The sequence below is a fragment of the Leptopilina heterotoma genome, unplaced genomic scaffold (genome assembly GCF_015476425.1).
Source record: "Leptopilina heterotoma isolate Lh14 unplaced genomic scaffold, ASM1547642v1 Lhet_54, whole genome shotgun sequence".
Classification (NCBI taxonomy): Eukaryota; Metazoa; Arthropoda; class Insecta; order Hymenoptera; family Figitidae; genus Leptopilina; species Leptopilina heterotoma.
This window is the reverse complement of record NW_025111118.1, coordinates 2,593,145-2,606,605: the sequence shown is the minus strand read 5'-3', so window position 1 is coordinate 2,606,605 and position 13,461 is coordinate 2,593,145. Positions and strand designations below refer to the sequence as shown.

Here is a 13,461-nt window from a genome sequence, read left to right as displayed (position 1 = left end):
ATTACAATTCTCCCGAGAGTATGTAATCAAAAATATTTTCTCTATTATACAAAAATAAAGAAAATAAGCAAACAGTATAAAAAAAACTGAGAAAGAATACTCCTTACCTTATACAATATCTCTCCTTGCGATGAAATTATTTCCAATATTTTTTCTCGGATTAATTGGAAAAAGGATTGAACGTTGCGGAATATATATATATGTATATGTATATATGTAGGATAAAAAACCGCTGAGAAAAATACCTACTTGTCGCTCGTTAATTTCTCTTTGTTCAGCAAGTAAATCGAAATCTCTTGAATCGAAGTGCAATCTTGTAGAATCTTCATGGCATAGAGGAAAAGTCATTGTTCCCGAAGGCGAAGCGAGAGGCTGAATTTTTCTATTTAAAGTCTGCTGATCCTGGAAAGGGAAAAGGAAAGTCTTGGAAGAAAGTGAAAAAGTGTAAAAAGGTACGATGAAGAAAAAAATGTTAAAAGAAAAAAAAAGAGAAAAAAAAATGGAGGAAAAAGGACTTGAATGCTCCTTATCCACGTGATAGATGCATCCCTAGGCAAGGCGATAAAAACACCTAGAAAACTCATTTTCCCCACCATATCCTCAATTCTCTGATGTTTATTTTCTCTTAGTAAAATCAGATTTTCTGCGCGACGGTTAACCAGCCTCCTTCTCTCCATTTTTTTTCCCTTTTTTTTATTATTATTACATTGCACCGCTTATTGAAATTTTTTTTCCATCTAAACGTTATCAATTGATAAATGAAGATTTATGGAAATTGAAATTTAATTTGCCACTTTTCTTTCAATATGTTCGCTTTTTCAATTTTTGCAGTTAATTTTTTTTCCCTCAATATATTTTGTACTGAATGCAAATATTTAAAAAAAAAAACTTTCTCTTCCAAGGAATACTAAAGTTTATTTTTCAAAGTAAACAAAATTGTTGAAAAAAACAAATTTCATATATTGAAGCAAAAAATAAAATAAAGTTACAACAATTTTATTTATGCGTATCTTTTCATTTTTAAATTTGAATAAATTTAAATTTAAATTATTATTACAGACTTGATTTCCAATGTCTAGAAATTTGTTTTTCGTAATTCAAAAGAAATTTTACGAGAAAGAAAATAAAGGAGAAGCAAAGAAACTTTTTTGCTCAGAGAGAAATACTGACTTTTCTAATATGAGAAAAAGAAACGAATTCAGACAAACTTTTCGACTAAAACTCGTCTCGCTTCAATGTCTTTTGTGCAAGACGGAAAAAATTAGGAAAAATTCTTCTCTTCTGGCATAAGATTGTGTGCGAATTTTGTATAAATTTATACGTATTCAAAATGAATTAAAACAAATTTTTTTTTTCAAAATAAAGAATTTTTCAGATCTTTTTTAAACAAAGTATTTTAAAATATATAAAGTTCTTTTTAAATAGAATACTTTTTTTAAAAAGTAGTTTTTAAAAAAGTATTTTTTGAAAAAGTATTGTTTGATAAAGTACTCGAAATAAAATTCTTTTTAAATAAAATACTTTTTAATAAAGTATTTTTTTAATAAAGTATTTTTTTAATAAAGTTTTTTTTAATAAAGCACTTTTTTAAATAAAGTATTTTTTTCAAAGAGTATTTTTATTATTAGAAAATAAAAATCATCGTTTGCTGTGTCAACATTGAAAGAGAAAAGTTTATCGATAGGAAAGTGATGAAGCAGGGACATAGCACATATATATGGGATCGTAAAACTTCTCGGATTCTTTTCTAAGAGACTAATATCTCGCAAGAACATGAGGGAAAATATTACAGAAAAAAGAAATATAATTCCTGATAAAGAAATATAAAAAAATATATCTTTAAAACTCTATTTTCAATTTTGATGAAAAATTTCCTTGAAAACAAGTTTCCATGTAAATTTTCTTTTTTCACATCTTTAATTTTTTTCATCTTCAACAAACATTTTAATTTTACCCCCTAAATCTGAATTAGTAAAAATTTTCACATTTTAGTCATTTTTACTGTGGAAAAAATATTTGCATCCAGGGAAATGTTATATTTGAAGCAAATATAATTTCGATCAAAAAAAATATATATATATTTTTGTCACAGAACTTACTAAATTATTTATTTGAACTCAATAAAATTTATTTGAATCAAATAAAATTTGAAGTAAACAAAAACTAATTGAACCGAATAAAATTCATTTATATAACAAATATAATTTAATTAAATCAAATAAAAAATTTTTGAAGCAAACAAAATTGAACCAAATAAAATTTATTTGAAGCAAATAAAAACTAATCGAACCAATTAAAATTTATTTGCAAAAAAAAAATAATTTAATTGAATAAAATAAAATTATTTTGAAGCAAATAAAAACTAATTGAACCAAATAAAATTTATTTGTAACAAATATAATTTAATTGAATCAAATAAAATTTATTTAAAGCAAATAAAAACTAATTGAACCAAATAAAATTTATTTCTAAACTAACAAATATAATTTAATTAAATCAAATAAAATTATTTTGAAGCAAATAAAATTGAACTAAATCAAATTTATTCATTATTCATTAATAAAACTTTTTTTTTACCATTAGCGAATAGCAGCGAACTATTTTCCATAATTTAGACTAAAGAGAGCAATAAAATTTTTTTTTGCAAAATAATATTAAAATTTTTATAAATTATAAAAGCACTCATAAACTTATATACATATGAATACGTGAACGTAAATAAAAATGTTTATTTGATTTTTTTAAAGCGTAACAATTTTGCAAAAGACAAGTTTATTCAGTAAATGAGTAATAAAAGTAATCCTCGCGTTAAAAAAAATGAAATAAATGACCAAATCTGAAGCAACGATAATACCTGAATTTTTTTTGTTTTGTTTTAATCCTACCAGTTGCCTCGTCGTAATCCTGCATAATTTAACACTCTATTAACAGAAACACACGATTGTGTGTGTGTGTGTAAACTCCTATTACACTTGAAATTATATTTACACTGTCAGGAATTATTATTAAATTTGGGGGAAAAAATTTATCTAATTTTAAAAATAATTTATCTAATTTAAAAAAAATTATCCGATTTAAAAATTAATTTATCTAAGTAAAAAATATATTTTCAAACTAAAAAATAATTTATCTAACTGAACAATATTTTATCTAACTAAATAATATTTTCTCTAACTAAATAATATTTTATCTAACTAAACAATATTTTATCTAACTAAAAATAATTTATGTATCTAAAAAATAATTTATCTAACTAATAAATAATTTATCTAACTAAAAAATAATTTATCTAACTAAAAAATAATTTATCTAATTAAAAAATATTTTTCCAATAAAAATTTTAAATACTTTTACAAATAAAAAGTAAAATAATAAAAATAAACAAAATATTTTTTTTTTTAAATAAAAATAGAAAATATTTTACAATTAAAATACTGAATATTTTTCCAATAAAAAATTTAAAAAATTCTTTTACAATAAAAAAGAAAATAATTTTCCGAAAAATCCAGAAAATTTTCAAACGATTATTATCGAACGAAAGGAGAAATATTTTAAATGGTAAATTACGAAATTAGTCAAAGACTGTGATGTACATGAGGTGATTAATGTTTGCTATTGAGTTTTGATATCATTAGTCATACATCCAAGATTTGAATGGATTCGCAAAGCTATCGCGTAACTAGCTGAATTCGCACTTTGTTGTATGCCTGCAGAACGGACGATTATTATTAATATGCATTCTGTTACTATTCCATGATGCTGAAATCGAATATTCTATAGTTTACGAGATAGAGAGCATAACGTATTTAGCTACCATCATTCAACGCACAACAGTACCCACTGTGCATCAGAAATTCAACTATTGTTTTAATTCACCGACTAGTTATAAATCGTGTTAAATTAACCGTTAACAATATAACAATATACTAGACGCAATAAATTATATTAATCACAAAAATTAAATTTCCCCCCAAAAAAAAAAATATTTTTTTTTTACAATAAATTTATTTTCAAATAAAATTTAACTTATGATTCAACAGGGTGTCTACTATTTTCGTTCAACAAAATTTTCCGGCTTCGTCATAATTAATTATTTAATTATTAATTAAATAATTAATTTTTTAAAAAAATAATATTCAAAAGAATTGTAAATCTCAACAATTTTTTTCGGTTTTTTTTTTCTCATCAAATTTAAATTTATTTAATAAAATTATTATATGATATTATCACTCGGTTGTTATAAATATTTAATAAACATTGAATTTAACGATCATTCCGAGTCAGGTGTAAATTAAATTTATTTGATTTCGAACATAAATAAATCTACTAATAGCTTCCAAAATTTTTATTAGAGTTTTTATAATTAATTAAATTCTTTTGACGAGTTTTTATAAACTTTTTGAAAAAAATGTTTTTTTTTAATAATTTTAATTGAAAATTTGAAAAATAATTGAATTAACAAAGAATTTTTTCAATTTTTCAAAATAATCTTGTCTGTTTATAATTATAATTGAAAATTTGATTAATTCAATTTTATTTCAAATATATTGATACTAATTGAATTTCTGCAAAGAATTTTACTATTTATAAAAGTAATTGAATCATTATAAAGAATGTTATTATTTATGAAAATGGTTAAATTTCTAGGTAAAATTTTTGAAAATAATTAAATTGTGGAGAACAGTTTAATTACCTATTAATAAAGATAATTAAAATTTTGAGAATTTAAAAAAAATTTTTAACATAATTCAATTTCTGCGAAGAATTTTATTACCTTTGAAACTAATTGAATTGTTTTTTTAGAATTTTATGGAAATTTATAAAAATAATTGAATTCTTGTGAAGAATTTTTCTTTAAAATAATATTCAAAAGAAATTAGTAAATCTCAACAATTTTGTTTTTTATATAAATAATTGAATTCTTGAGAAGAATTTTTTTTACAGTTTCTAGAAATAATTGAATTCTTTCGACGAATTTTAATAAAATTTTTAAGAATAATTACATTTTTCGAGGAATTCGATTAAAATTGTATTAAAAATTATTTGAAATTACCAGTTAAAATTTAATTTGTTTAAAAAAAATGTAATTTATTTCAAAGTAACTTTCAATTTTTTAAAACATAAAATTTCATTGTTTTCGAAATAAATTCAATTTTTTTCAAAGAAATTTTCAATTTTTGCAAGGATTAGATTCAATTATGATTAATTTAATTTGTAATTTTGTTAATTAGTCATAAATAATAGTAATAATTAATAAGAAGTAAATAAACAAAAATAAAATTTTCAAATTTAATTGTTAAAAAAAATTTCATTGAGACACAATCTCAAAATAATTGTTAATTTGTTATAAAACTCGTTTATTTAAAAAAAAATTAATTAGCAAAAATTAATAATTTACAATAATTTCTGTAGTCAAACTTTGTACTATTTCTATTGATATTCTGGTTGTTCACATTTTATGCATAAACAATGTTTGAATTATAATTATCTCATAGAGAGAATCATAAATATAAATTATCATGACATTACGAAGATTTTATAGTTTAAATAAAGCAAGAATACGAAATGAAACTTCATTAGTAATTAACTGGTTTCAGTGAGTGGACTGCAGAGTTATTAAGCGAATATTATATCAGAGACAGTGAATATTGATAAGGGAGTTAGTGCGTCAAATTTCGACTAGACCAATTAATCCTAAACTTTTTCTCAAACTACACGAACTAAACTGAAAAACAAATCACGAATAAAAATAAAAATTAAATCACAAACTAAAGTAAAAAATCTCAAACTAAACTAAGAAAAAATAAATCACAATCTAAACTAAAAAAGTAAATCAAAATCTAAATTAAAAAAGTAAATCACATTATAAACTAAAAAAATCCCAAACTAAAATTTAAAAAAAAATCACAAACTGAACTAAAAAAAGGAAACATTTCAAAAAGTTTCAATAAAACTTCAAATTTAAAAAAAAAATTAAGGTGAAAGAAGTTAACAATTTTCCGAATCAATTTAACAAACAAATAAATAATTATCTTAAATAAATTCATTTTCTCTAATTAAAAAAAATTGTTTATAAATTTCTTAAATAAATGTCTTGAGTTTAATTAAAAAAAAGTTGATTGATTCATACAAAATAATAATAAATATACTACATTGAATACAAAGTAATAAAAATAATGTAATTCTGAATTATTCATATTTTTATAAACACCGGTTATTACTACAAACAAGTTCTTGAATTATAATAATAAAAAAAATAAATAAAAAGACAAAGTCTTTAAATTACATCAAATATTTATGAATAATTTATTATGAATAATGTTTATAAAATTATTGAAATTATTTTAATAATCAACCAACTAGATTAATTTAATCATGCAATCACAGGATTTAAAATCGAAAACAGAAATACAAAATTTTTATGCTGGTCAGAGTGTCTTAATAACAGGTATAAAAATATATTTATAAAATTAATTAATTAATTTAAAACCTTTTCTTAATTTTATTATATTATTTACTTTTATTTTATTTTTATGTTATTTTTTATTAATTTTAATTAATTTTCAAGACAATTATTAATTATTATTATTTAATTTTATTAATATTATTAAATAAATAAATATAAATAATAATTTGTAATTTTATAAATTAATAATTGTAATTTATATGTAGTAATAATTAAAATACAATAAAATAAAAATTAAAAATTATTATTAATAATTAATAAATTATTGAATAATTGGAATTTATAATTTCACTATAAAAAGGAGGAACAGGATTTTTAGGGAAGCTACTCATAGAGAAACTACTAAGATGCTGTCCAGAATTGACTTCTATTTACGTAATTATAAGACGAAAAGAAAATCAAGATATTCACAAGAGAATTCAACTCCTTTTAGAAGAACCGGTAAATTATTAAAAAATACTTCTCAAAGAATTTTCTTTTTTCCATAAAGAGAAAAATATATTTACACCAAGGGAAATGTTTAATTTGAACCAAATATAATTTATTTGAGTCAAATAAAAATATATTTGTCACAAAGCCTGCTAAATTATTTATATGATTCAAATAAAAATTATATTTAGCACAAAAATGATTTCTACGTGAACTAAATAAAATTTAAATTGAACTAAATAAATAAATAAATAAAATAAATTTAATATTTGAACCAAATTAATTTCCATGAGAGAAAGAAAGAATAAACAGTAATTGAAAAAAATAATTCGACCACTTTTGAGACAAAAAAAAATTTCCCTAACCAAATAGAATTGTAAAACAACTTTTTTGCCTTTCTCGAATTTTTTCCTTTAGAAAATTTATTCTTTATAAATAGAGACTTCAAAACGTTCCACCAGTGAAATACTAAAGAATTTTTTTCTCCTTTTTTTTGTCAAATAAATTTTCAACGAAAACAAATTTTTTATCAAAAACTTTTTATCTTCCTCTATGGACATGTTTTTGGAAATAATTAAATTTTCAGTCTCCAAACATGAAATAGAAAAAAAAATTCCAATCAAATTAGAGAGAAAATCTTTCTACTTAATACGATAAATAAAAATGCAAATATCAGGAAATAAATTTTATTTTTAGATCTACGATAAATTAAAATGCGAATATCAGGAAATAAAATTCTTATTTTTATCTACGATAAATGAAAATACGAATGTATCAGGAAATAAAATTCTTCTTTTTTTTTAGATCTACGATAAATTGAAATGCGAAAATCCGGAATTTTTGGAAAAAATTATATCAATCGAGGGCAATGGTCGTTTACCAAATTATGGAATTTCTCCCAAAGATAGAGATATTTTATGGGAAAAAATTTCAATAGTCTTTCATGCAGCTGCTAATGTGAAATTTAATGAAAAATTGGGAAACATTATTGCTGACAATGTCTTTGGAACAAAACAATTAATTGACATTTGTCTGTGTATGAAAAATTTAAAGGTGAGTAAAAGAAAATTTTTCCCTTTTTATTCTAAATAATTGCATAATAATTTCAATTTTAATAATATTCACTTTAATATTTATTCCGAAGGCATTTATGCATATTTCAACATTTTATTCTCACTGCAATAGAAAAGAAATTGATGAAAAATTCTACGATTCACCAATAACAGGTAAATAAATTATTATTTTAAACTAGCAACAATTATTTTTATCTCATTTTTTAAATAAAATTAGCAATTTTAAAAATAATGGAATTTAAACATTTTTAATTCAAATTTTTGTTTGAAAACATTAAAAAAAATTCAATTTTGGAGAAATTACAAATAATTGCAGAAATTCAATTATTTTCTAAAATAATAAGATTCTTCTCATAAAATTCAATTATGTTCAAAAGTAAAAAAAAATTCTCGTCAAAATCCCAATTATCTTTGTAATTATAACAAAAGTTCAATTATTTTCAAAAATGACAATAAATTTCTCGTCCTAACTTCAATTATTTTCAATATCTACTATTTTAATAAAGTTTTCCAAAAAGAATTCAATTATTTAAAAAAAATTATTAAAATTGTACAAAAACATTTAATTATTTTTAAAAATAATAAAAATTTCACAGGAATTCAATTATTTACAATTTTTTTTATAAATTTCTTCGCAATAATTCAATTATTTTCATAAATTTTTAATTAATATAAATATTATAAATTATTATAAAACATGAAATTCCTGTGGAAAAATAATAATAATTAAATATTTATTTAAAAAAGAAGTTATTGATGTTTTTGAATAATTTTACAATTAAAGAAATTCGTAAAAATGTAATAGAACATTTTTTTGAGTAAAATATTGTTTCCTTTATTTTCTAAAAATTTTAAAAGTTTCAAGTTTACTTTCAATTAAAATTTGTAATTGAAAAATAGAATTTATAAACATTTTTTTCCTCTATTTTTAACAAACTTTGAATTTTATTAAAACAATTGTAATGAAGAAATAGAAATTTTGTAAATTATTTCCTTATGAAAATAGAAAATTTTCTACAAAAATATTAAGAAACGGGAAAACAAGAAGCGACAGAAAAAAAATTATGTCCCACATTTGTATAATTTCTTAGAATTCAATTTTTTTTTTTTTTTTTGTATAAATAATTATAAAAATAAGAATTTCTTGATTTTCTTAGTAAAAAATTTATAAACTTAATATAAAATTAAATAAATAATTAATTATTTCCTCTGTTATTATTTTAGGAAAAAGAATTTTGCAAATGGCGGAAATTCTCAGTGAAGAAGAATTAGAATGTCTCGAGAAAATATTAAGGAAAAATTATCCGAACAATTATACGTTTACAAAAGCAATAACTGAACAATTAATTCACCAACATGGACAAAAATTACCTTTTGGAGTATTTCGACCAGCAATAGGTCCATTATATTCTCAAATTACATTTTATTTATTTATTTACGGCCCTTGAGTTTATTTTTTATTTTTTATACTATTGTCATCATTATTATTATTAATACGGAATAATGTTATTATAACAATGGGTAATATAATAAAAAAAAAATAAAAAATAATAATAACTTTTATCACGGAGAAGTTATCGATAAACAATTATTATTATTAATAATGAAATTAAAAAATTTGTAACTAACTTTTCAATTAATTTTATTTTAATAATATACTTGTCATGACCTGAGAATTGTTTCACAAAACAGTGTCGTCAACATATCAAAGTCCTCTCCAAGGCTGGAGTGACAATTTTTCTGGAGTCAATGGCATAATTGCAGGTGGATTAACTGGAGTGTTAAAAACAATGCTTAGTGATAAATCAAAGAAAATGGAAGTAGTTCCAGCGGACTTAACAATAAATGCTCTCATCGCATGTGCTTGGGATCTTGCTTTGAACAAGTAAACATCCACGTATTCATCAATAATTTAAATAAATTAATTAATTAAATTAAAATTAACTATAATTGAAAAATTAATTTTATATTTTTAATTAATTTAATTATTATCTATATTAAATGAATTTTACAATTTAAATTAAATTTCCCTCAGGACTGAACAAGAAGAGGATCCTTTCGTTTATAATTACATTTCCACCTGGACAAATTCAATCACTTATGGAGAATATTACAACTTGTGCTACAAACATCAAGTTCCTTCCCTAAATAGTGTCGGGTACTATAGTGTGGAAATATTTAAATATTCAACTATTTATTATATTTCCAAAGCAATTTTACAAACTCTACCCGCATCTATCGTCGATATATTTTTAATTATTGTCGGAAGAAAGACTTGGTGAGAAATTAAAAAAAATATTAAATTAATATCAACTTTGCGATTATTTTACAATCTACTTAAAAAAACAAAATAAATAAATAAAAAAGAAGTAATAATAATAATAATAATAATAATAATAATAATAATAATAATAATAATAATAATAATAATAATAATAATAATAATAATAATAATCCTAGTAATAATAAAAAAATAATTATTATTATAAAATTAGAAGTAAAAATAAATTAAATAAATTTATATTAAATAAATGAATAATGATAAAATAATTTTTCCAGGGCAATGAGGATTAATAAAAAGCTAAGTACTTTAGTAAATCTGGTCAGTTACTTTGCATTAAACGATTGGAAAGGTAAAAATGAAAGGACAAAAAATCTTTGGAATAAAATATCACCCGATGATCAGAAACTATTTCCATTTTCAATGAATGATTTCAATTGGAATGATTATATTCAAAAATATATGATTGGCTTAAGAGTTTATTTGTTAAAAGACCCTCTGACCACAGTACCTGCAGCTACAAAACGCAGAACAAAGTCCGTTTCTTTCAATTATTTTATTATTTAAATACAAAATTATTTATCAATATAACCAATATTAATTCAATTATTTTGTCAATATAAATAAATTCTAAATATTAATTAATTTCAAAATTATCAATTTAGCTAATTGAATAATTTAAAATTCATTAATATAAGCAATTAATTTATTTACAATTAAATAATTTAGTCAATTAATAATATTAAATTAATTTTGTTAATTAATTAATTTTAAATTGATTAATTTAAAACTGATTAATTTAAACAGGTTAAAAGTAATATTTTTTGGTTTTTCAGATTTATAATTCTTTACCGACTACTGAAATATTCTCTGATAATTCTTCAAATTTCGACTTTCTACAAAATTTATAAAAAATATCTCAACTTTAAAAATAGCAAATCTTTACTATATTTTATAAATTCTAGATAAGCGAAAGACTAGACTTATTAATCGCACCAATAAAATTTTTATTCAACAAAATCGATTTCTATTTACGTTCACGTCTATTGTGTACCATTTGCAAATAAAAGTTTTTTTTTTTTCTAATTTTCAATTATTTTGCGACAAAAAAAAAGTTTCCTTTTTTTATGAAGCTCTCCTTTAATGAAAAAAAGCCCTAATTTGATAATCAACTTCAAAAATCGTAAAAATTAATTTCAAAACCATCTTCGTTATTCAAGAAACAATTTTTTTCTGAATCACAGTTTAATTCTTAACCGTTTCTAAAAATTGTCTTGTTTCAGAAAATATTCCTTTTTGAAAAATTTTAAGAATTTAATTATTTTTAAAATTTGAAATTGATATTTTTCCAAATTTGCTTTTCAAAAATTTAGAAGAAATACTTTTAAAAAATCAATTATTTTCATTGAAATTTTACAAAATTCTAATTATTTGCAAATTTTTTAATTATCTATTTAGAAAATTTATTTATCTTAGAAAAATTAATTAATTAATTATACCTTTGGTGCTTAAAAATAATTTTTGAAATATTTGACTGCAATTATTTTTTACCCAAAAAAAACCAAGTAATTTTGCATTTTACTCCAAAAAAAAAAGTGGTATTTTGCTACAATGTTTGGAAGAAAAGTCCAAAAAGTCGCATTTTTTAAAAAATAGTCGAAAAAAGTCGCATTTCTAAAAATAGTTGAAAAAATTCCAAAAAGTCGAACTATCCGAGGCGTGTAATTTTAATTATTTGCAGTTTTTAAATAATTATAATTATTTAAAAAACTGTAAATAACTATAATTATTAAAAAAAAACTGTAAATAATAATTATTTAAAATCTGTCTGCTATAATTATTTTAAATCAGTGAATTTAAATTATTAAATTATTAAACTGTAAATAATTACAATTACCTGCAAACAGCAAATAATTAATTTATTGGAAAATTGAATATGTGAATATGATACGAATATAAGCGAAGTATTACACTTATATTGTAATTCAACAAACTAACCAAAAGGGATGAATTTATTAAACTATTATTGAAGGGCATTGGGGGAGAAGGGGAAATTTTACCACAAAATATTGGCATGATCATATACGATTGTAAAGTACAATGTAATGTAGCTTTCATCGCTTTTCATCGATCGATAAGTAATTATGAAATTTTCCCTTTACATTCAACAACCCTCTGTCATTTAACTTTAACAGGTTCGTTCGACATATAATGGGATTAAAAATTCTCACAAATCCTCATCAAGATGCTTTCAAGTGTAAATCGAAACTTAATAGTTATTACTGTATTTTTTTTTCTTTTTTTTTGAACCAGAAAAAAATCATAAACGAGAAATAATGACAAGGATTAACAATGTGTTTTTTTTAAACTACCCCCCCTTCTCCTCCTCCCCAAAAAAATAAAAGTTTGCTATCCATTTTAAATCCGAAATATATGAAAACTTTGATAACACGTCACGCAAAAAGCTTTTAATATTCTAAATAAAGTGCAATCAAACTTTTATTAATTAAAAATAATAAATCAATATAAACTGTTGTGTTCATTTTTAAAAATCGTCTGTTCAGCTTAAAATTAAAAAAAAAATAAATAAAAACCTAACAAAACAAATTTTTTTATATTCTACACAAAAATAAGAAAGACTATGAAAAAAAAAATAAAATAAAGAATAATAATTAACTTCCTGAAAAAGAACGTGACTTTCCATTTGTACGAATCGTTTTTATGTTTTTTAAATAAGCACGAAAGGTAATTTAAATTTATTTTTTAATGGAGCGAAATAAGCGAGCAAGTAATTTACCATCATATATATATATATATATATATATATATATATATTTAAAGTGCGCTTGGTTTTGAAACAAGATATATTCAAAACCAAGTCCATTAAAGGTTTTCAATAAAAATTCATATGTTTTTAAACGTGATCGATAGCCAATTGAAGAAACCAATTCCCCCCATGCTTTTGCGAGCTGTTCAATTATTTTCCCGTTCTACCATTCCTTTTTTCGTTATATTCCGAAAAGCTTTGAAATATGCAATAAACGAGGAGACAATATTATATAAATGAATAAAAATAAGATTTCAATATTGCAACGAGATTTTTCAAACAAAAAACGAAAGAATTCTATTTTTAAAAATACTATTTTTATGAAAAGAATAATTTTCTAACGATAATTTTAAATATATTGATATACAATTAAAATTATATACTA

General features: G+C 21.2%; 2 protein-coding genes across 2 annotated transcripts in view; one reads left to right on the top strand and one right to left on the bottom strand.

Annotated features, from left to right (window-relative positions):
- Window positions 1-276: 276 nt before the first annotated feature.
- The window catches only part of LOC122508344 (somatomedin-B and thrombospondin type-1 domain-containing protein-like), an 89,575-nt gene continuing 76,390 nt past the window's right edge, over window positions 277-13,461 (bottom strand). The window contains exon 7 of the transcript XR_006302218.1: window positions 277-402. The gene's annotated coding sequence lies outside the window, so the exon portion shown is untranslated. The remainder of the gene's footprint in view (window positions 403-13,461) is intronic.
- LOC122508341 (fatty acyl-CoA reductase wat-like) lies at window positions 6,164-11,366 on the top strand. Its single transcript, XM_043621624.1, has 9 exons — window positions 6,164-6,448; window positions 6,768-6,907; window positions 7,700-7,948; window positions 8,040-8,121; window positions 9,193-9,366; window positions 9,661-9,853; window positions 10,004-10,246; window positions 10,528-10,785; window positions 11,086-11,366. Exons 1-9 carry the CDS (start codon window positions 6,376-6,378, stop codon window positions 11,216-11,218), a joined length of 1,545 nt encoding a protein of 514 aa, XP_043477559.1. The 5' UTR covers window positions 6,164-6,375; the 3' UTR covers window positions 11,219-11,366.